The 23,931-nt window shown below is 40.3% G+C and overlaps 5 protein-coding genes across 5 annotated transcripts; 3 read left to right on the top strand and 2 right to left on the bottom strand.

Moving 5' to 3' along the window:
- Positions 1 to 2,179: 2,179 nt before the first annotated feature.
- On the bottom strand, positions 2,180 to 2,881 carry CBG10579 (the record flags this gene model as incomplete). The annotated part of the gene is made up of 3 exons (XM_002645960.1): positions 2,180 to 2,288; positions 2,336 to 2,676; positions 2,750 to 2,881. 3 exons carry the CDS (start codon positions 2,879 to 2,881, stop codon positions 2,180 to 2,182), a joined length of 582 nt encoding a protein of 193 aa, XP_002646006.1.
- Positions 2,882 to 5,711: 2,830 nt separating this feature from the next.
- Positions 5,712 to 9,103, top strand: CBG28123 (the record flags this gene model as incomplete). The annotated part of the gene is made up of 2 exons (XM_045240822.1): positions 5,712 to 6,402; positions 6,432 to 9,103. The coding sequence occupies 2 exons, from the start codon at positions 5,712 to 5,714 to the stop codon at positions 9,101 to 9,103; spliced, it is 3,363 nt and encodes a 1,120-aa protein (XP_045099056.1).
- Positions 9,104 to 9,620: 517 nt separating this feature from the next.
- Positions 9,621 to 11,382, top strand: CBG28124 (the record flags this gene model as incomplete). The annotated part of the gene is made up of 4 exons (XM_045240821.1): positions 9,621 to 9,903; positions 9,938 to 10,463; positions 10,519 to 11,330; positions 11,378 to 11,382. 4 exons carry the CDS (start codon positions 9,621 to 9,623, stop codon positions 11,380 to 11,382), a joined length of 1,626 nt encoding a protein of 541 aa, XP_045099057.1.
- Positions 11,383 to 12,399: 1,017 nt separating this feature from the next.
- CBG28125 lies at positions 12,400 to 13,776 on the top strand (the record flags this gene model as incomplete). The annotated part of the gene is made up of 3 exons (XM_045240820.1): positions 12,400 to 13,137; positions 13,221 to 13,418; positions 13,468 to 13,776. 3 exons carry the CDS (start codon positions 12,400 to 12,402, stop codon positions 13,774 to 13,776), a joined length of 1,245 nt encoding a protein of 414 aa, XP_045099058.1.
- Positions 13,777 to 18,109: 4,333 nt separating this feature from the next.
- CBG10582 lies at positions 18,110 to 22,701 on the bottom strand (the record flags this gene model as incomplete). The annotated part of the gene is made up of 2 exons (XM_045240819.1): positions 18,110 to 18,158; positions 21,632 to 22,701. 2 exons carry the CDS (start codon positions 22,699 to 22,701, stop codon positions 18,110 to 18,112), a joined length of 1,119 nt encoding a protein of 372 aa, XP_045094318.1.
- Positions 22,702 to 23,931: the final 1,230 nt, after the last annotated feature.

Here is a 23,931-nt window from a genome sequence, read left to right as displayed (position 1 = left end):
TGGCGTTTACAGTTTTTTGAAATGTTTGCTCATTCTCGAGTTATGGTTCAAAGCAAAAGTGTCCCATCGTCAGTGAATATTTTTATTTCTAGGGCCTAATTTGAACTTCTGTTCAAGCCGAACACAAGATTTTGTCCTCTGATAATGTTTTTAAAAAAGTTAGGCTGTTTTCATGAAGTTTAACTATAGATGTGCCCTATGACATGTCACACTTCACAAAAATTGGTGTCAGGCAGCAATAATCGTAAATATTTTTATTTCTAGATTCTTATTCGAAATTCTTCGGTCGATGCACCATGTTGACAGTGGATCCGAGGTCAGCCGAGACCGATCCGACTTCCTAACCAGAGAGACTTGTTTACCTGTAAAAGACCCCAAAACCCCCTAATGTGTAAGATAAGCGGTGCAAGTGCATAACAGTACACAAGCTATTCAAATCCCAATTTATTGAAGGAAAGAGGGTCGAATAAACGGCAAAGACAAGAGTAATGGGTAAAAGAAAGCGATACAGAAAAGAGGTAAAGGTATAGGACTAAAACCTCCTGGGAGCTACCGGAGGAAACCTTGCTGCCCTCAAAAGCTGTTGCTAGCAAAATCATAACACTGCCAAACGTAGGAAAAAGTCTGAAACTATAATAAAAGTAGAAAGGGACCGCATCGCGGTCAGAAAAAGGGAGATACCCGTCTCTCTGATACGAACAATTTGTGTGTGTGCGTGCGCAGAATGCGCCGCTCATGTCGGCGCTAATGCCGAGCGGCGCGTGCGTGTCACGTCGCTTGTTGGTGCTTATTCAAATTATATTTATGTTAGTGAACGAAATAATGGATTGTGATTAGTGAACGGAGTATGATAAGAAGGGGAATGAATATGACCCGAATGAAACGGATAATCTAGTGGAATTTTATTTGGAAAATCGGGGGACTCTGGGTTATAGCGTTTTCAAGTTGCCAGTGTCCCGAGACAATGGGGAAAATTGACAACACCTAATTCAAAATTCTGTTCAAGACGAACACAAGATTTTGGCATTCAGATTATGTTAAAAAAAGAGTTTGGCTGTTTCCATCAAGTCTAACTATAGATGTGCCCTATGACATGTCAACAATTTGAAAAAATAGGAAAAAAACATTTTATTTAAAAGTTTAGTTGTTTGTCTATCAACTGTTTTTTGAATTTTAGCAACCGAACATAAACTGACAAAAGTTATGATTTTTTAAAAATTTAGCCATTTTTTGGTACTTTTTGGGCCATAACTCCCCAAAAAATGTTGTATCAACTATCCGTTTCGGATTCTTAAATAACTTTTTACGCTCTTTCTAACCAAATACGTCTCGATGGTTTTCGAGGGCAACACTTGGGAGTCATTCTACGTAAGCTCAGTATCACCTGATTCCTGAAAACCCTTATACATATTCTAATTTTGAAATTCATTTAGAGTCCACATGACATTTAATAACTTCATTTACCTGCTTCTCTCGTCCTCACTTAGCTCTCTTTCCCACCTGCTCACATATTCTAATCCTTATGCCTCCTTGTTTTTTTCATGATCGTTCACACCTCATTTTTATTTGATTCCCCGATGTTGGCACCTCGTGTATGGAGGCCCCTAATTTAGTGACTATTTTTCTGAAACTTACCTAAATATATCCTGTTCCATCTAAAAAATGCAAGATCATTGTTTGATTGAAGATCTGTGTTATGTTTTTAACAGTGTTTTTATTGGAAGCTGAATTTTATTTTTATGAAAATCTTCTCGATGCTTCAGTTAAATTGAGTTTCAGATATTTGATTAAACATTTAAAAAATGAATTGTTTTCAGATCAAAACCGACATACCAATCGGATCTGCAGCCCGTCTGGTCAAACAATACTACGGACAAGGGTGCACAAAATATTAAATATTTTGTTTTTCGAATCTGAATGAAAAGATTCCTTGTTTGACAATAAGTGTTGTTGTCAAATGTACTTTTGTAAAATAATACTTTATGAGACTAGCCAACGTTTTATAAGTTTTCTAAATAGTGAATTATCTGTTGAATGGAAGACTAAATGTCATTGAAAATGGTCTAGTTACGTTTTAGGAAACGAGTCTGTCAAAAACTTCTAATGCCACACACTACTGTTTCTAATGGCACACACGACTGCTTGCTTATAAGACTTTATTAATAAAATAAGACATCAATCACTTAGGAACGCAGAGTCCATCATCGTTCTTTCCGTTTGGCCCACATTGCGATCCAGGGATTTTTCCCGAGTGTTGGTCGACTGGTGGGTAGAATCCGAGCTTGGTACTAGATATAGAATTGGTTTGAAGAGTTCAAAACATTTGCAAACTCACTGAGGTCCGAAAAGACAAACACGTTTGTAAACAATGTCTCCCATTATGCCGAAATTGCGCTTGCAGTGGGGAAGAGGAAAACCACAAGCCATCTTGGTTTGGATATTGTTGACGTACTCGAAGAATCGAGCTGTCGTCTTTTCCCACTCCTTTACCGTATTCGTTAGTTCAGCAGGGTTTGTCTTTTCAGTCTCTATCATCCAATTGAGCGTATCAGCGTCGACAATTTTGGACTCATTGCGTGGACTTCCATCTGTCAAGAAATAACGGTAATTTTTCCTCACAGCCTTATCATTGCAGTCGAATTTGTTGGCAAGCACCTCCAACTTCTTGTCCCAAGTCTGAAATATGCTATATTAAAACAATCATGATCTTAACTATCTGAAAACGCTCTCTGAAAATCTTGAAACTCACCAACTTCCACATGTCAGGAATTGCATTGTTTTTGGCGAAATCGCGACGAAGCATGTTATAGAAATCAAGCTCACTCCATTGGACGGCGTTGACAGCAACGGCAAAAGCCGAAAAAAGAAGTAGGATCTTCATTCTCGAACGATCTGGTATTTTGGGCTGCTGTGCTCTGCTTTTATATGGTTGTCGGCACAATGTTTGTCAAAGATGGGAACTAGAAGACTTTTCTCAGAAAGGGGAGGTTGAGAATTTGATAACTCTTGAGAAATGAAAATTGAGTTTTTTTGTACTTTGATCATGGGAACCATAGTTTTTGATTTTAAAAATTTTGAAAAAAGGGAATTTTTAGATCATGAAAGATTAATCTGTTTCTCAGTCACAAAAAAATTAATTGTTCCTCTCTTCATTCTGGTTTTTAGAGAAGTGTTAATCAACTGATCTTATTGGAAAAACTTTTTAAACAAAAACTTTTTTGGCACAAATTACATGATAATTAAATACATATAGATATCAAACTAAATTAAAGGTGGTGCACGGCGACATTTTTTATTGCACCAAAATGTGCACAAATGCATGTAGATTGATAAAAATAAAGAAAAAATTCAAAAAAAATTATTTCATCGAGAAAAACGCATCAAAAAATACGCTGAAAGCCCTTAGGGACGAGGTTTTTCTAGGCCGGTGAGTAAAAGCGCGCGAATTCGAACTTTTAAAATTTTTTCGCTCGTTTTCACTGTTTTTGTTCAAATTTTCCGATGTATCTGGAAGAAAAATTGACAAAAACCTAGAAAACTCTTGAAAAAACCGAAAAAAAAGTGAAAACGAAAAAATTTGAAAAGTTTGAATTCGCGCGCTTTTACTCACCGGGCGGCCTAAAAAACCTCGTCCTTAAGGGCTTTCAGCGTATTTTTCAATGCGTTTTTCTCGATGAAGGAATTTTTTTTGAGTTTTTTCTTTATTTTTAAGTCAATCTACATGCACATTTTGATGCAATAAAAATTTCACCGTACACCACCTTTAAATCCTTAAAATTCAACAAAAACCCCTAATTTTCGGGAGCTATGTTACTGTAAGAACTATGATAGTGAAACCCCTGACTTTCAACTTTGAGCCATCTCATCTCTGTTCTTTTGAATGATATCCAAATTGTTGACTGATAAACTGATCATCATAATACCACAAACGTATTATTAGTTGACAGATTTTTGGTATCTCTCACAAAAACCGATAATTAAGCTTGAAGAGCAGGCTTCATTAATTCAAGCATTCAACAAAAAAACACTAGTTTCCATACGCTGATCTTTATTAAAATTGAAATCTCACAAATTACTCTTAAACATTTCATATTCTCTTATTATTTTGATATCGCTCCAACAATGGCTGTTCATAACTGCGTAGCCAGATGGTGGCAATCACTTTCTGGCCGGCGTAGACAGGACAACCGGCATGTTCCAAGAGCTCTTCCTGAAAATTACAGGAAATTGGATGAAGCTCTTTTAGACAAGAACTGCAAAGTCTCAATAAGCTTGTGCATATTGACCAAAACGTACCTTCTCTCCATTTCTTTTTGAATTAAACCAAAAAATGACGTCACCTGGATTGGCTCCCACAGCGACTTCAGTCCGTAAACAAAGTTGCACCTCCCGAGGTTGCGGTTTTGAAAACAATTAAAAACGTGGCAAATCGGTTTCCTTCTTTGGAGTGAATTACTTCGTTGGTTGCGTTCTCAGAATCAAACTCTATGTAGTCCGAATGAACAGCATAATGACCACCAGAAAATTAATTCAGAGCCTAAAACTGTGTTAATTTTTGATATTATTGTTGTCCGACGCCGATGAACCTTGTGGCCGATTTTTTTAAAAGGCGCATAGCTGGTACTGAAGCGCAAAAAGCTACGGTTGGGCTGCTTTTCTACTTCATAAGAAAAATAGGCTGATAATTCATGAGAATTCAATTGAAAACAAACAAAAAATCTGATTGAATTAGGCAAAAATAAAACAATTCCAAACCACTGTATTAAAGGCGCACGAATTTGTCTAAAAACCGTAGCTCTATTTGCTTCAAGACCAGCTATCCGCCTTCAAATAAAAAATCGGCCACAACGTTCATCGGCGTCGGACAAAAATAATTGAATTTAGAAAAAAACGAAAAAAAAAACATACTTGTACAATTCCGAGCCGGCTCGGAAGGCCCGGTGTCAAAAATTCTGTATTTTTGAGCCAAGTTTTGAGCTCTCAATATAATTTTTTCCATTCTTTTTAGTTTTTTGAATTGTTTGTCTGTCTAATCAAAAAAAAAAATCGAAAAAACGCGAAAAAAAATTTTGGTCGAAAAAAATAACATGAGGGTCCCCCCTAATGTTATTTTTGAAAATTTCAACACTCGTGAAATGACGGGCCCGCCGGGCCCCTTACAAGTATGAAAAAAAAAGATTACCGTCAAGTCTTCAGCGATTGTGAAGTCAAGTTCTGGAATAAGCCGCAAAGCAGTGTCAACAGCGACTTGCTCTCTGGATAATTTTCTTTTGGGGTATAAGTTCCATTTGCCTTTCTATGCTTGGAAGTGACAATTCCTCCGTTTCCGTCGTATACACTCTGTACTTTGAAATTTGGTTTATTCGAAAATATTGAAAAAAAATACGACCAACCTGTTTTTCCATTTCGAGGTTGCTGCTAGAAAACAAGTGTTAAGCTTTGTTTTGTGTCGGAATCTGTTGTCGGAAGCTGTTCATTGATTATTTTCCGCTGAAAATAATTTTCAATCCGATTTTGTTGAATTTTCGCCGTGATATCGCTCTTTCCTTCAAATTATCGCTCTTTCCTTCAAATTTCAATATCGCTCTTTCCTTCAAATATCGCTCTTTCCTTCAAATTTCGATATCGCTCTTTCCTTCAAATATCGCTCTTTCCTTCAAATTTCGTATTTTTTCGCCAAATTCTCATTGCTTTTCTGCTGCAACACCGAGATGGATATCGACGAGGAGCGTCTTCTCGACGATCTCCAGGTGAGACTTGCGAAGAATAACGAAATTGAAGCGAAATTTCGTGCGGAAATCAAGCAGAAAACTAGTTTGAGTGAGCATAGCATCACAAAACTGGTGAATATCGTTTTCGAATTAATTGTTGAAAAAGAAGAGCTAATTGATAACCGAGAAGAGTTGATTGCGAAATACATAAAAATGGTCGAATATCTGCAAAAAGAGGCGTCAAAATCACAGAGTGATGCTGAAATGTTGCAGAGCTTGTCTCCAACACCGCCAATACAGGCCATCGATGCAACGTCGCCATCACCACAGCAGACTCTCGCCGTCGTTGGAAATCAAGGAGGACAAGGATCAGCGACAGACATGGTACGGTTCTTGCAAGAAAACGAAATTGATTCTGTCGAAGAGCTTCAAGAAAAGCTGACAGAGTTGAGTAAATTGAAGCGAGAAATTAATCTCTATCGCAATTTGCAGCAGAAACGTGAGAGAATCGCCGCCGCATCGTCGTCAGAGTCAAATGAAGAGCCAAAACCGGATTCGAGCATCGTCAAGTCTCTCCGATCAAAAGTTAAGGATTTGGAGCAAGACAAAGAGCGACTCGAAGAAGAAAATCAATCGCTGAAAGCAATTTCTTCCGGAAAGATGTTGGGAAGGATTGAAGGCGGAAATTTGAGTCAGTCGAAGGAAAATGAGGAATTCCAGCGTCAGGATGGAGGTCAGACAGGAAGGAAGTTTTCCGGAAGCAAGATGAGTATTTCTTGGAAAAAGAGAGAGCGCGTGAGAATGTGCACAACGGGACGATGAATGGGATTTCGCCTGAGTATGGGGGAGAAGAACAGAAGTTCTTCGCTAAGCCGCATTATCAGTCAAGTTGGGATATGGGTAGATCGTCGGAGATGGCAATGTTTGCGATGATGCAACAGATGAGAACTGAAGATCGTTTACCAGAGCCACCGAAATACACAGCTGAAGAGAAATCCACGTCGCTAGAAGCTTATGTTCGTATTTTCAAAATGAAATACGGAAGGCTAAGCGAAGAGCAGCAAGTGATTCTTCTGGAAGCTAATTTCCTGGGTGGAAAAGCGCTGAAAGTGTTCAAAAGTATCTCTGAATGCGAGAAAGAATCTTTTGAAACAGTCATAGCTGCGATGTCAGATAGGCTAAGAGTTTCAGAAGCTGATGAGTCTCATCGAGCGAAAACTCGTTGGGAACAGCTGCGTCGGAGGGAGAATGAAACTGTTGAAGACTATTGCTTGGCTCTAGATGAACTTGCAAAGCGTGCATTTGTTTGGATAAGTCCGAGACAAATTGCTTCAATCAAAATTGCAAAATTGCTCAGCGCAATTTCGAACAATGAGTTTATGACGTCGGCGGTTCAGGATAAGATCGATGATCTTCCACAAGTTGAGCAGTATGAGGCTGCTAGAAAGAAGGCGATTAGAATGGAGCGTGGAATGATGGAAAGGGAGAAGATTCGTCAAAAAGCTTCGGGTAGTGATAATGGGCGATCTCGTCAAGATGCTCATCAGCCGAGGAATTCGTTCATTCCGAAGGATAATCGGAATGGGTTCAACTCGCCTAGTCAGAACTATCAAGCTAATCCGTCGAACAAGAATGTGCAGTTTAGTTCTTCTAGTAATTGTCCACAGTCTTTTCCGTCTGAAAATCAGTTGAGTCAGTCAAATCAGCAGTCTCTGGGAGACAATGTGTATCAACCAGTTCCGAAGGATGAAGTGAAGCAAAGTAATGATGATGTTTTGGGGTTTCAAGGATGTGGGGGATGTAAGCGAGTAGGTTTTCATGAGCCATCCTGTTCGAAAGCTCCCAGAGGTTCAAAGAGTTGCTTTGTTTGTCAGTCACCGGATCATCACGCGCGAAGTTGTCCTCAGAAGGTAGATCCTAAACAATTGTCTTCTGACGTTTCGAGGCACAATGCAAGTGTGTCAACTCTTGAGTATGTAGCAAGTAGTATGGAAGTGAATGCTTCGGAACCTCCTGATGGTATCGTTCGGAGTAAATGGGAGAAAGGAAAAATCGTTGGTGTGGATGTGGAGCTGATGATTGACAGTGGAGCAACGGTTTCGATCATGTCGAAGGATATGTGGAAGCATATCGTTAAAGTGAAAGGAAAGGAGTGGGAGAGAAACGTTGTGAAGGAACCTGCTATGCAGAATGCGAGAGCTGCTAATAACGAGCTAATCAAGCTGTTGTTCATAGTCGTTCTCGAGACTTCTATGCGTTGCAAAACTGCGAAAATTCCGAACCACGTTGCCGATGTTTCAAGAAGCGATGTCATTCTGGATTTCAATAATTTTGAATCATTAGGGATTCAGTTGTACATTGAAGACGGTCATCGTTCTATTCGATTGATGAGGGATATTCTGCTGACTCCGAGATCTCAAGAGATTGTAGAAGTATGGGTAGAAGGCTACTTCAGTGATCCGAAGTGTTGTATTGTCCATCCGTTAATAGATCAACTTTCTGCGTCCGTCTGCCAAGTCAACAAAAATGGGAAATCTTTCCTCACGCTTTGTAACTCTGGAGAGGATTCAGTCATGCTAGAGAAGAGTCAAATTATTGCTCAGGGAGAAATAAAAGAACTCGAGAAGCTGAGAGAGGAAGTCTCTAAAGAATCAACGGAACAAGTGTGTTCAGTGATGAAAGAAGAAGGGCAAGAGGAACGTGTTACTCGTTCTGAGCACATTGAGAATCAACTGATTGAAATGGAGTCAATGTCGGTTTCTAGGAATACAAGGAATGAGAAGGAAGGATGTGAGCTGATCGGCAAGAAAGCTGTCGACATAGAGCTATGTCAAGATCCCCAGTTGAAGCCATTTATCAAGTCTTCCATTCAGGATTGTCTTCAAGAAGATGAGATTCCAGATCATGGAGATCTAATCATCTCCGCTGAGCTTGAACCAGATAAAGGTCAAAGACCTGGAAGTGTCCCAGTATCTGTGAACGTTTCGCCAGATCCGTCCGAAAAAGAGGGAGATGTCGCCGTTGGCGGTGTTACTCGAACACAGCCTTCTTCTCGTGGGAATAGGGAAAGCCGTCCGGGGATAAATTCGGCAATGAGAGAGTGTGATGCGCGCTGCTTGTCTACAAATTTTCGTGATCAACATCAGCATGTAATTCAGGAGCAAGCTGATCCTCAAAAGGAATCGTCACATCATCAAGGAGTCCTGTCTCCTGGAAAGGATCCACCTGCTGTCGTCAATATTCCGAGCGAACCAACGCGGCCTCTCAAGGATCCACTACCACAGTGTCAACCCCAGTACGAGCATCTCAATGATCCACCGAAGTGTCAGCTACAGTATAATCAAGGATCGTTTATGAGTCTGCATTCAAAGCCAAGTACATCTACAGAATAGCTGTTCCAAAAGATGTCACTCAAATTTTCTTAATGATTTATTTTGTTCTTGCTATTTTTATAATTATTATCTGGTGATTGTTTAATCATCTTTTTTTTTCTTTCCTATCCACCCTTAAGAAGTCCCACCCTTGAGTTTAGGAAATTATCATTTTAAGTTTAGGTCCCCATAGTATTTTCCCTGTTTGTTCCCCTATCTGTTTTAGCATACAGTCATGCTGAAATACCAGCTTCTTTCTTGCTTTCTGTTGCAGACTATGCAAACCTTCATTAGTTTTATAAGTTTAATATCCGCCTTAGTTTGATCTACCCAAAGTAGGCGCGCGCAATAACCACTGTTTGTGCTAATTGTCATCACGCGCGTAACTATTTGTTCCCTTGGTCAGAACTCCTAGATAAAGGGGCTGATCATTCTGATACTCTCTCTCCTGCCCCAAAGTATTCTGTTGTCCCCTATTCACTGAATAAAGTCCTTATTCATCTACTACTCACATACTGTCTGGCTGGTGGTTCACACAATGCCGCCACCAGGAGACACAACAACTGGCGATCAGGCTACGGAATTGGCGGATCTCACCAAACAAATCGGTTTGCTAGTCAACGTCTTCGCAAAACTCGCTCAAGCACCGGCAAACGCTCCGTTGACAACTACACCCACCAGTGGACACAATTTTCTAGTGGAATCGATATCAAAACGGATTCCAATCTTCACCTATGATCCAGACGACGACCAAACCTTCGACACGTGGTACGCTCGATATGAGGATGTCCTGACTAAGGATGGTGAATCTCTAGAAGAAGGTGAGAAATCAAGGGTAATTCTGTCCAAACTTAGCTCGAAAGAGTACTCTCACTTCACAAATCGTATCCTACCGAAACTCCCGAACGAGCTCAACTTTGCGGAGCTCATCAGCAAACTTCGAGAGACATTCAAATCGACATCATCGATTTTCCGGAAACGCCAAGATTTCCTCCGCACGGAATATTTTGGAGGAGCAATTGAAGAGTATACTGGACCTCAGAAAATTCACATCGTCCGAATTCAAGAAGATGACTGATGATCAAGTATGCTGTATGGTCTGGATAAATGGATTACGAGATAACACTTACTCCGACATCCGAACAAAGGCTCTCCAAGTTATGGAAGCGAAACCAGAATGTACACTGTTAGAATTGGAGCAGAATATCAAACGGCTTCTGGATGTGCGAGCTGACTCCAAAAGCGTATGCAAACTAGAACCAAAGTCATCAGAGATCAACGCCATAAGCACAAAGGAAACCAAGAGGGATAAACCGCAGAAGGCTCCACCGTCACCATGCTACAAATGCGGCGGTAATCACTGGGCAAAGGAGTGCCAAAAGCAGGTCACATGTCATCTATGTAAAAAAAGATGGTCATATCGCAAAATTTTGCAGAACCAAAAAGCGAGAAACAGATCAAAAAGGCAAAAACAACAGGATCAAGTCGGTGATGGTTAGAAGCGCATCCACTTTCGAACCATCTCGTATCTACCGTATCGTCACAATCAATGGAACAAAAATCCAGATGCAGATGGATACGGGAGCCGACGTCACTTTGATCAGTACAAAAGATTGGAATCGACTGGGTCGCCCTCAACTACAAGCACCCACAATCCAAGTCAAATCAGCAAATCATCAACCGATAAAGGTCAGAGGATCTTTCCAATGCAATTTCGTCATAAACGGAAACGTTGCTTCGGGACAAGCACATGTCGCCGAAACGGGTACACTCCTCGGAACCGACTGGATCTCCAAGGATCCTACGCTCTGGAAAACCCTAAATCAACAAATCTGCGCAGTAAGTTCCGATGTTGGATCAGCATGCGACTACCTGGACAACACCCGCGAACAACTGAAGTCAAATTTGGAAAAGGAATTCAACAATGTCTTCCAACCAGGGCTCGGTAAATGTACCAAAACTAAAGCTTCTATTCTGCTGAAACCAGGGGCACAACCAGTGTTCCGTAAAGCACGACCAGTCCCATTCGCAGCATTGACCACAGTATCAGAGGAGTTGGAACGTCTACAGCAGTCAGGTGTTATCTCTCCAGTGGATCATTCGGAATGGGCAGCGCCGATAGTTCTTGTCAAAAAGAAGAATGGATCGATTCGGATGTGCTCAGATTTCTCTACCGGGCTCAACGATTCAATCCAACAGCATCAGCATCCCTTGCCAACTGCAGACGACATATTCGCTACTTTAAACGGTGGGAAGTATTTTTCTCAAATAGATTTGGCCGAAGCCTATTTACAGATTGAAATCGACGAACAAGCCAAACAGATGCTCTGTATCAATACACATCGAGGCTTGTTCAGCTACAATCGACTGCCATTCGGGGTCAAATCTGCTCCAGGATGTTTTCAACAAGTCATGGATGCAATGATCACTGGACTGGACGGAGCCGCGGCCTACCTTGATGACATCATCATAACCGGGTCGACAATCGAAGAGCACAATTCACGACTGAAATCAGTGTTCAAGCGAATCGACGACTATGGATTCCGCGTCAAACTGGAAAAATGCACATTCCTAATGCCGAGAATCACATTCCTCGGATTCTGCATCGACAAAGATGGCAGACGACCGGATCCCGAAAAGGTGACTGCGATTCAGCAGATGCCTGAACCGAAAAACGACAGTCAAGTCCGCTCATTTCTAGGACTCATACAGTTCTACGGCACCTTCATTAAGGAATTATTCAAATTCCGTCCACCACTGGATGCATTAACTAAGAAGGATGCTGAATTCAAATGGACTTCTGAATGCCAATCATCGTTTGACAACATTAAACAAATGCTCCAATCGGATTTCTTCTCACACACTACGATCCGAAACTGCCAATAATAGTCGCTGCCGACGCTTGTCAATATGGGATCGGAGCAGTGATCTCTCATCGTTTTCCAGATGGGTCTGAAAAAGCCATATACCACATCAGTAAGGCTCTCACTGCACCACAGCGCAACTACAGTCAAATCGAAAAAGAAGCATTTGGACTCATCACGGCCGTCACGAAGTTCCACAAGTTTATTCATGGTCGACATTTCACACTGAAAACGGACCACAAGCCGCTCCTTTCGATCTTCGGAGAGAAAAAAGGTATTCCTATTTACAGTGCAAATAGACTCCAACGTTGGGCCACAATCTTGCTCAATTACGACTTCACCATCGAGTACGTCAATGCTCACGACTTTGGACAAGCTGATGCCCTCTCAAGACTCATTTCCGAACAAATCCAACAGAAGGAATGTGAAGATCGAGTCATTGCCCAAGTCGAAATGGACGTGATTACAAATCTAGTCAACACGTGTGAACAATTGCCGGTGACAGCTGAAATGGTCAAAGACTATTCCAAAAAGGATACACTTTTGGCAGAAGTGTACGAGTACACAACCTCAGGTTCGTGGCCAAATAATATTGATAAAAGCTCACAAATCGTTTTTTTTCACAACCGACGAGATCAACTATCCATCGTATCTGACTGTCTGATGTTCAACGATCGAATCGTCATCCCAGTATCACTCAGAGCCCGTGTGCTCAAAATGCTCCCATCGTGCTCACACTGGAATGGTGAGAATGAAACAGTTGGCTCGAACTCTTGTTTACTGNNCCGTCAATCGACCAAAGACATTGAGAACATCGTCAGAAGCTGTGATCAGTGTGCGGCAGTGTCGAAGAATCCCATCAAGAACACTTTATGCTCTTGGCCTATTTCCACAAAGCCATGGCAACGTGTACACGTGGATTACGCCGGACCTGTCGAAGGAACCTATTATCTAGTAGTTGTTGATTCCTTCTCAAAATGGCCAGAAATTGTTCCAACCACATCCATTACATCAGCGGCAACCATCAACATTTTGCGAAAGATGTTTGCACAGTTCGGAGATCCGGAGACACTGGTGACCGATAATGGAACACAATTCACTCTGCTCAATTCCACGACTTCTGCAAAGACCGAGGAATCCAACACACTCGGTCCCCGCCATTCCATCCACAATCAAATGGACAGGCAGAACGTTTTGTGGATACCCTTAAAAGGGCATTAGGCAAGTTAAAGGGGGAGGGAAATACAGATGCTTCCTCGTATCTTTTCCTTCAGAGCTATCGCTCTTCGCCTTGTACCGCCAGTCCAAATGGCTCATCACCCGCTGAGAACTTCATTGGCCGGAAGATCCGTACATTCCTGGATCAACTTCTCCCAACCGACCAACTTCCCAACTCGCACGACACAGAGATGGAGAAGCAGTTCAACAACCAGCATGGTGCACGTTGCCGCAACTTCAACGTGGGAGATAAGGTTTATGTTAAAGACTACCGTAGCATAAATACTACCACTTGGATTCCAGGGACTATTCAACGTCGGATTGGGCGTACAATGTACCGCGTCACTGTGGACAACAACAACTTCTGGATTAGACACACCAATCAACTGCGCCGTCGTGACACTCCAACTTCGTTCGATGTTCCACTCGACACTATGGACACAATGGACGCTATCGATTGGACACCGTTGTCAACAACCTTGCCCGACAGTTCACCAACAACTCCAGCGCCAATACTTTCTGGAAGTNCCACGGTACATTTCCAAAACCCATCCGGAAATCTACACGTACCGTCAAACCACCACCAAAGTTCGTCATGAAGCCGAAAAATAAATCGTATCATTAATCTAGGAATGCCCCAAACTTTAGTTTAAGAATTGTTAGTATTTCTAGGATCTCTTTTAGTCTAGTTCATTCTTTGTATGTTCATCATAGTTAAAAGGGGAGGTGTTGCAGACTATGCAAACCTTCATTAGTTTTATAAGTTTAATATCCGCCTTAGTTTGATCTACCCAAAGTAGGCGCGCGCAATAACCACTGTTTGTGCTAATTGTCATCACGCGCGTAACTATTTGTTCCCTTGGTCAGAACTCCTAGATAAAGGGGCTGATCATTCTGATACTCTCTCTCCTGCCCCAAAGTATTCTGTTGTCCCCTATTCACTGAATAAAGTCCTTATTCATCTACTACTCACATACTGTCTGGCTGGTGGTTCACACAATGCCGCCACCAGGAGACACAACACTTTCCCATGCCGTTGCCGTGTGGAAGAGGGGCTCGAAAAAGACGGAGACGTCAGATTCTGATCTGGTTTCTCTCCGAATCTTCTTTTAAAACCGCACAATTCCCTTTGGAATTGCCTCAAACAACTGCACGCGCAAGCGCGCCCTAGCGCACAGGCAGCGGGAAATTCCCTTTTTGCTGGATTTCTTTGGACGTTTTTCGTCATTCCTTTTGAGTGACCGTTCACGAGCAGGTGAACGTGTCAAATTGCTTACTAGGTTTCAGTTTTTAGTCTTCAGATTCCTTTCTGGAAGTACAAGTTCATGAGCAGGTGATTGTACGAAAGTTCTAGGTTTCTCTCTTTGTGTTATTTCTGAGTCCGGGACTCTTTTGTTTCTTTTGTTTCTTTATGTTGCCTTGGTTTGAGAATAAACCGTTTGTTTATTCTAAATCGTGTTCGTCATTTTCGTTTCTCGTTTCTCTTTTTATACAGATTTTGGAGAGAGTTTGTGAGGCAGGCGATCCCTGACCGAGCAAACCCTTTTTGAAATTGACTATGTTTCTTTTCTTTCGTCCTGGAAAACGCTATTTTCATTAACCTTTGTATAGGAAAAGATCATAGTTTTTTTTTCTATTTTCTGAATTTTTGTAGCAATTTAATCAGGACTATTTGAAGTTTTTTGCCAGTTTCTGAGAAAATGTGCGATAAGCGCTATGCATTCCAACACGAATTTCGTGATTTTTTTATTGTTCAATTTTTCTATATAAAACTTTTGTAGGATTATTCATTTCATATTAACGTCATTTCCAGGATATTCAGGGTCTTAATCTTGACATTTTCTTTATTCTTGATGTGATGAAAGATCATCAGATTTGAAAATGATTTGAGAAAAATTTTGAATCTATGCACAAGCCCCCCCTAATCCCCCTCTAATCCAGGCAAATGTTTTCCTTACTCTATTTATCACCGGAATTTCTGAAATCACTTTTTGTTGGGAATCAAAAACATTGGTAACGTGATGATCTAGCCCACTTGATATTCCTCATCAATTCGATATTTGCCTCCACCTCCGTCCAGGTGAAAAATATTCAGTGGGCGGAGAATGCATCTCATGTTTTTAATTATCTCAAAGACTTCTACTTCGGCGTCTATCAGTTCTTCCTCACCTCTTCTTGTATGATTTCCCTCTCTTTTTATATTTTTCTGCTCATAGTAATCTGCTTTCCAGATGGATGACTTCATCAGGCCTTTGCGGCAACGAATTGCCGATTGCCGAAATTGCCGAAATTGCCGAATTTTTGTTGCCGAATTGCCGTTGCCGAATTCGGCAAAAAAATTTCGGCAATTTTGGCAACTGAAAGTTTTTTTGAATGCAGAGATTTTCACAATTTTTTCAATCAAAAAAAAATGATTTCGAAGTTCGAAAAACCTAATTTTGAACACCATTATACCTCAAAATGAGTTGAAGAGGAAATATTCCCCAATAATCACCAAAACTTCTTGCATCGGTCCTAAAATGGGCTTCCAATTTGAGATCATAAGAGAAAAATATATCATGAGTCGCAATTCATCTAAAAATTATCCAATCTGTCTAAAATCACTAGAGAACGTGTGTCGTGAGTTGCCTAACAAGTTGAGCGCACTATTTTCAAAACTCACAATCAGAAAAAATATTTTTAACCATTGGAATACTATCTATTGTTCAAGATAAGTAGTTAGCATAAAAATGTGATCTTGAGTTGCCAATTTTTGTAATTGCTTTGTTAGGAAACGCATGACGCACCTTTTCTGTAGTTTTGAGCCTGATCGGAGCATTTTCAGGTGAGTTACGTATCGATTTTACAAAAAAAAGACGCAATCTATTGTTGCCGAAAATTGCCGAAATTTGCCGAATTTTCCGAAATTTTTTTTCGGCAATTGCCGAGTTGCCGAACGTTGCCGAAAACCATTCGGCAAACTGCCGAGTTGCCGAATTGCCGAAAAATTTTTGTTGCCGCACAGGCCTGGACTTCATGTTGATATCTCGCCATCTCCTTTCTCAGCGTCACCATCTCTCTCACGTTTCATTTGCTCCGACCCATGGAGCTCATTCGCATTTCATCGGTGATGTTGGCACCTCGTGTAAGGAGCCTAGTATATTTTGATTTTTTTGAATATCTATCTACATTTAAAAAAATAGTTGATCACTTTCTAGTTGGTATCTTCATTGTGTTCCTTCTATAATCTGGTTTTTCTGAAGCTCAATCAAAAATATATTTTTAGGGTAAACGTATTAAATTCTCAGTAAATACCTCACACATATTATTTTTCAGGTCTCAACAAATTAGTTCCCATGGATTATATTATAGAGACATGTTGCCTGGAGAAGTATTTAATGTTGAAGATTGCTGCGATATGCTGCCCATAACAAGGATTTATTTTTACAAATGTTATTTTTCAGTTTTTTAAATTATTTTGTTATTTTTTAAAGTTATGTTTAAAGTCATCAAGGCGTGCTGCCCGGCCAAGAAATTATTTAAATGATATTTCATCTTCAATTGTTTTCTTATTTTTAGTTTTTTCTAATTTTGTTAGAAGTCATTGCTTACTGCTGCCCGACCTAGAAATTTAATTTCAGTTTTTTCTAAAGTTTTTAGAAAACTTTCAACGCTTGTCCACCATATGCTGCCCGAACAAATGCTATATTTTTGAAATTTGAGATTTTAAAACATATATTTTCAATTTTAACCTTTTTTGTTACATATAATAACCCAATTCAATACTGCCAAACAAGTGCTCCGCCTTATTTTTGTCTTCATTTGTTTCCGCCGCCTGTCGGCGGCTACAATCTCCTGGCTACACTTAAAACGTTCGAATCTCAAAACTTGAGGAAATTTTGCGCGCCTCCGGGCTAAGCTTCCTCCGCTTACAATACCCTTAACTTCAAAAAGAGATTTCAATACCTTTTCTCAGAGATTTTTTTTCCGGGTCTAAAATCGGAAAATTCTAAACTTAGACATTCAGAGTTTCTGAAATCCTCAATTAGGAAACTCGGAATTGCGGTAATTTGGGAGTTTATCCTTTCGGAAATCAAGATATTCAGAATTTTGGGAATCAGTCGCCCCTGGGGCTCAATCTTCTGGCTTCCGTATACTGTATCTTACAATTCAATTTCTAAATTTCCGAGTTTCCGAAGTCACAAAAATTCCTGAATATTTGATTTTCCAATTTTTAAAGTTTCGAAACTACTGATGACTGAATTTTAGAAACTTTAGAAGAATTTTAAAAGTTTTGGGAACTTTGGAACTTCAGAAATTTAGATTCAATAATTCGAAAATAATAATTTTCGGAAAATTTGAAACTCCTTTTTTTTTGGAAACCTGAAAAGTTGAAAAATCAGAAATTCTGAAAATTTTGAAAATTCGAGTGATCCGAAAGCGAGGTCTCTTTTTTTTCATTATCTTGTTTCCCCTGTTCCAGAATTTTTTATCTTTTTCAAATCTTCAAAACCCAGGCTAAAATAAAGTCCCCACAAAGTCACCTTTTTCTCAGAAATAGCGTGGATAAGAAAAAAATTTAGGCGGTTTGACGGGAATGACGTAAATATTGCTTCAAAAATGTTTTTAAAGATTTGCTTTTTAGAAATAAAAGAACGTCTCCAGAAGACGTCAGAACCAAAATTTCGAAAAATCAAAAGTAGTCGGGCATCATCTCGATTTCAAGTATTGTTATTTTGATGAGTTCAAATTTTTTTAAAATAAGGGTAACAGGTCCATAAGTCGGATTTTTTTCATCAAACCTTCACTATTTGCCTGGGAAAAAATGAGTTCGAGCTCCAACAAATATAAGAGAGAGGAAATCAGACACTTTTATGGTTGGCACTAACGAATTCTTGACTTTTGAACCCGTTTTATGCGATCAGAAGTTTTTCACAAATTGATGTTTGACATAGTACAATTGATATTAAAAAGCGGCGGAACATGAAACGCGATACCCGCTGCTGACCGATGCCCTATATTAGTTCGGTGCAATTTTGTTTTGTCTCACCTCGTTTAATTAAAGGTGGGGGGACATGAGAAAAATAATGTTGTCGAAATTTCGTTTAAATATGCTCCTCGAGGAGTTGAACTTCTCGAGGCGAGTGTTGAAGGTGCGGCGCCGCTACCGACTGAGCTACGCGTGCAAAGAGAAAGCCGCTGCCCGATTGCATACATAAAGGCGAGGGCGACTGCTGTACGCAGAGTGACATTAAGCGTTGTACACCGTTACGGTAGAATGCATACTCTGGCCCCAAAAATCCCCCGTAAAATCTCCTGTCCCCCCACCTTTAATGATTCCACGAAGAAGATCTTAAAGTGTATTCTCATTTCCACTAAAACAGATCAGAATAGATGCCAAGCAACCATCTGGTCGAGTGACAACCAAGCCAAACTCTCTAGTGGAAGAAAAAATTTGGACACAACCTTCTCGGTAAATGTGGGCAACTTTGGGGCATAAGTTAGGGGAATTGGAAATTTTTGAAAAGCGTGGGCAAATAACCGAGACTTTGAAAATCAATTTTCTGTGGCAGATTTATTTTGGAATGTTTGAACAAAAATTACCATTGTAGCTCGTTGCTGTTTTGACGCATTCATGCCCACCTTTTTTCGCCTCTAATAATTTCCATTTTTGGACTACCATTTTATTTGTATTTCTATCTGACCTCAGATCAACTGAAATCAATCACCAATTTGTGGAGGTTAACAACGAAGGCGCACTCTTTCAAATTACCACCAAAAACTGGATTCATCAATTTGAAAAATGAAAATTCTCGTTGGACGAAAATCCCCTGCAAAAAAGATACATCAAGTACATCAGTGGCAAGCCTTTCGTTAAAAAACCGTAGATTGAAAATTTTCGGCACAGTCAAAAAAGTGGGAAGAAATTGACCCCATCTTTTGGCTCAACGAAACTTTTTCCCCGGGTGGGCACTTGTTTGAATCTTCTCATCCTGCGTTGCACACATGAATGTTGAAGTTAAATCATTACTAGTGGCGATAAATGGGTAATGTGTGATTACAATAAGCAATATGCCAAGTGGGTTGACAAAGGCACTCAACCACCAGACGTCCCGAAACGTGAAATTAACGTTAAAAATGGGATGTTTTCGGCATGGAAGTCTACCAAGGAGTGGGGAGCTGCCAGATAATGGTGTCACTTTTATGACCGATACCTATTTTTGTCAGGTGACATAACTCAGACTCCATGTGGATTTCCATTGGAGAGAAACACAAAGGTTTATTTTCAAAATCGAAATTTGCAACCTCAGCGGGAAGAAGAACGGAGACCGATCTCACTGGATACGGCAAAACGGTTCTGTCTTATCTACAGTATAGTCCAAACCTTGTACTGTCTGACTACCCCCTATCCAGCCATTTCTACCGACATCTTGATTGAAAAAAATTCACTTCAAAGCATGATGTCAAAAATGGGTTGACTTAATTTTTAACTCGCTGTGACCGGAGTTCTGGAAGGAAGGCATCCACAATGTGGTGGGACGTTGGCAGATAGTCACTGATAACAATGGTCATTATCTTCAATTTATCTGACATCGTTTTGACCTTTTTTATATCGAATGAATCTGACGCTAAAAATGGAAAGGACTTTCCGAACAACCTAATAGAATTGGAAAAACTGTTATTTTTCTATTTGAAAAATCACAGAAAACGCGTACCGTACTCTTTTCGCGTCGAGACCCGCAGCACACATGCGGACCTTGGCAGCGTGCTACGTGTGCGCGCACACACGATGAGAAAGAGTGTTGCGAAAGAAGAGACACAAAGGACGTACTGGCAACAATGGTTCAAGAATCAATCGTATAGAACGACAACAATTAATTTCTTCACATCAGTAATGTAACTGAAAGAACTCCCAGAAACACTAACTGCTAAAAGACACTATTGAAAACAACGAGATGCAGAGAGAGTGAGAGACACAGACAAACGCTATGCACTCACAGAACCTCTATGCACTCAAAGAGACCTGTGTTACCTGAAGACTAGAACACAACAGAACACAGATTTCCTATAAAACACTATTTATTGATTTACTCAATAAACCACTATAAAACCTTTAAAACCAGTGAGCCACACTTTAACGGGTCGTCACCAATCGTGAGCGAACACCAGCAAAAACTAAAGAAAACGATGAGAATTGCCAAGAGAGAGGAGACGCGTTTTGGCGCGCACACAGTTTCGCGCGCGGATACAGTAATCCACACCTCTTGCACGTGTGTTCGGGGGAGATTTCTCTCCTTTAGACTTGTAAAGAGGATTTTAAAAGAGAAAACACGGTAGAATACCGTACATCTCCGTCCATTTTCGAGTCCCCGTACGTGGGAAGAGTGAAAATGGTGATTGCCTCAGCTCAATGATTAAAGGGCACAAAATCACAATTAATGAAAACATGGGATGGGTAGACGGGACCTAGAAAACTTAAAAGAATAACAACTACTTAAAACTCATATGGGTGGGGAATGGGATGGCAAGAAAATATAGAATTTAATGAATAAGAAACTGGGGTAATTAGGAAACAAGAGGTATATGGGGGAAACATTTGGCAAGATTGTTACAATCATAAGATTTTAGAAAATTAACGAAATTTAGTGAAGGTGATGGCTGTAGGTGTACTTGGCTCATCAGTGCACATCAATAACAAAATTGGACCATGAATCCGTTATTGAACCATAGTGACTTTGTGACATGTTGTGGTGGTGGTGCTCTTGACATGGCGGACCTTTCCTTGGTCGGAAATCCTGATGCAGGTGAACTTCACGTTGCTGCGGTTGGGACTCAAATTCTTTGGTAACATCTGGGTGCATTTGGGGTGGATCCTTCCTTTTTCGAAACTCTTGGTGTAAGCGGGCTTTCAATTTATCTTGGATATGACTAGTATCCTTCGAATGACATAGTTGTGGTTGTGGTGGATCCTTACGTGGACGAAATTCCTGGTGTAGGAGAACTTGTGCCTCATCCAGATTGACTTGGGAATCACTTGTATCTTCATGCTTCAGTAACGGTGGATCCTTCCGTGGGCACGGTTCCTCCTGAATTCGGCGATTGGTCTTTGTCTGAAAACCAAAGCCAAAAACTCGACAGTAATCTCATCGGGGGACCTTGACTTTTCCAACAGTCGTTAGCTTTCTTGTTCTGTACATTGCTTTCTTCCTTCTCCTTTGAATTTCCTGAGGCAGGTTCTATCATGATCTCTGATACAGTTATTTGTTCTTCGATGACTGTTAGAGTTTCGAATACAGAAATTCTTTCATGAAACTGCTCTTTTAGATCCATACTGGCCAGAATATCACATTTTTCGATCGCACTTTGAAAACCTATTTCTTTGCTCTGGGCATTTTCCTGACTTTGATACACTTCAACATTTCGAGACCCTTCATTGATCTCTCCTCTCATGCACTTTTCATTTGACTGTTTAGTCTCTGTGACTAACACAATCTCCTTGAAATCCTTGATATTATCCTGTGTGCTTTTTGTGCGGCATCTCTGAAACTCATCAGTCTGTTGATCCCCACTACACAACACGACTTTCGAATCCTCCACATTTCCTTCTGTAGATTCGTCTTTAATATCCGTACACACAGATTCATCTACTTTGTCCTCAGTAGAGTTTTCTTTCAAAATCATTGTATCAAATTCACTTTGTCCATTACTCAAGAAACCATTTTCTACTTTGTGATCACAAACTTCTTTTTCTGTTCTTACACCAATTAGAACTATCTTCGCAACTTCTGATTCAGATATCTGTAACTCAACTTGTGAAGGATTTTTCTTTTCAATATGTTCGAACGAATTGACATTGTTCTCAGAAGATCCAACGCTACTTCTTTCCTTTTCCGATACAATCTGTTTTTGTTCAGACTCTTGGCTTACTTTCATTTTGCGAAATTTTGAACGAGCACCTTCTAGCTGTTTGAACAGCTTCCTGTTTTTCATCTTGAGATAATCAAATTCCTTTTGGATCTGCTCACACTTTGCAGTTTGATCATACGCTCTTTTCCTCGCGCACTCTAACTGTACAGTATTATTCTCTAACAGCGAAATCAGATCTAGTCTTCTTTGTTGTGCAGCCTTCCATTCTTCTTCAAGTTCTTCAACTGACCTTAATCCATTATCCAGCATCCACTCACAAATCTTCACTACGAAATTTGGAATTCGTTTCCTGCCCTCTCGTTCTTCTTGCCATGACACACGAATGCGTTTCACAACATCGTCGTGATCGGCAACCTGCTTGAAAGAGTCATTGTCTTTTTCTTTGATCAAACTGATTAAAGGCAATAACATACTATAAGCTCCGTTTCCTGACAACTTTGAGAATTTTTGAAGATTCTGAATAGTCTGCTGAACTGCGTTCTGGTTTTCAAAATTGCATTTTTGCATCATTTTCCCCATTTTTTGTTCCAGAAAATCATTTTCACTCGCAGAATATGCTGACGAATCCTTTAAAGAGAAGTTACCATGTATTCCATCATCATCAAGCACGAAACCCTTCAAAACCGACATTTCTACTGTAGGAGCACGATGAAATTTGTTTCCGAACGAATACAGATTCTGAAGACTAGGGAATTAGCCAAGACGAAAAAAAAAATGACAGCAGACAGCGAAATTCTATGGAAACTTCCAAGCTCTGACACAAATTTGAACAATTTGATACAAAAATGACTGATTTTCAGACGAAAAGTCAGTTTTCGGCACCAAATTCCACGAATTCTTGTTGAAAAGCTAGCAATTCTTCTTTGAAACACTTCCTTCTTCTAAATTCTTCTTTTGACACAAAATTCCAGTCCGAAAATCGATAAAATCGAATAATTTCACAATTTTTGACTAAAAAAACGGAAAATTCGACGAAAACTCGCGGAAATCTTACTGAGAACTTGACAATAATCCTAGAATTCCCGACAGAAGCCTTCCTCGACAACTTTCAGCAAGCAAGTTACGATTTTTGCCCGAAAACACGAAATTCATCAATTTCTCACACAAAAATCTTTTGAAAACCAGTGAAATCTTCTCAGAATCCACAATTGTCTCTCCGAATACTTGCACACTCCTTTGACAACCAATTGAAAATTGATTCGGCAATTTTCAGCAGGAATTATCGATTTTTCGACGAAAAATCAACTTATAGCACTTCCTCAGTCGGAAATCCTTCCAAAACTCGGCAGTTCTTCTCACAGACGATAGCGAATCGTTCACCACTTTCTTCCACTTGCTCGAAACGTTGATTCCAGCACAAACTCCTCCGATCCTTAGCTAATCGAGCTAATTTCACTCCCACAAACTGAGAAAAGTGGCTAGAAGCTGCCGGTGCCCGGACAGAACGCCTTCTCAATTTACAAGAGATCGAAAATCGCAGAGAATATGGCAAGAAGCTGCCGGTGGCCGGACAGAACGCCTTCTCAGTGAAAATCGATAAAAACGGCAAAGAAACGGGTGAAAACGACAAAGAGACTGATAGAAACGAAGCAAACAAGAGCAAAGAAGCGATAGAACGTAATCAAGTAGAAGATTCACACAAAAGACCGAAAAAGTCCCGGAAAAAGCCTTCGGCCCCCAAGTAATGTACCTGAAAGAACTCCCAGAAACACTAACTGCTAAAAGGCACTATTGAAAACAACGAGATGCAGAGAGAGTGAGAGACACAGACAAACGCTATGCACTCACAGAACCTCTATGCACTCAAAGAGACCTGTGTAACCTGAAGACTAGAACACAACAGAACACAGATTTCCCATA

The sequence above is a fragment of the Caenorhabditis briggsae genome (genome assembly GCF_000004555.2).
Source record: "Caenorhabditis briggsae complete genome, chrX, whole genome shotgun sequence".
Lineage (NCBI taxonomy): Eukaryota > Metazoa > Nematoda > Chromadorea > Rhabditida > Rhabditidae > Caenorhabditis > Caenorhabditis briggsae.
Note: the sequence above shows the minus strand (reverse complement) of the source record. Positions and strands in the feature narration are given on the sequence as shown.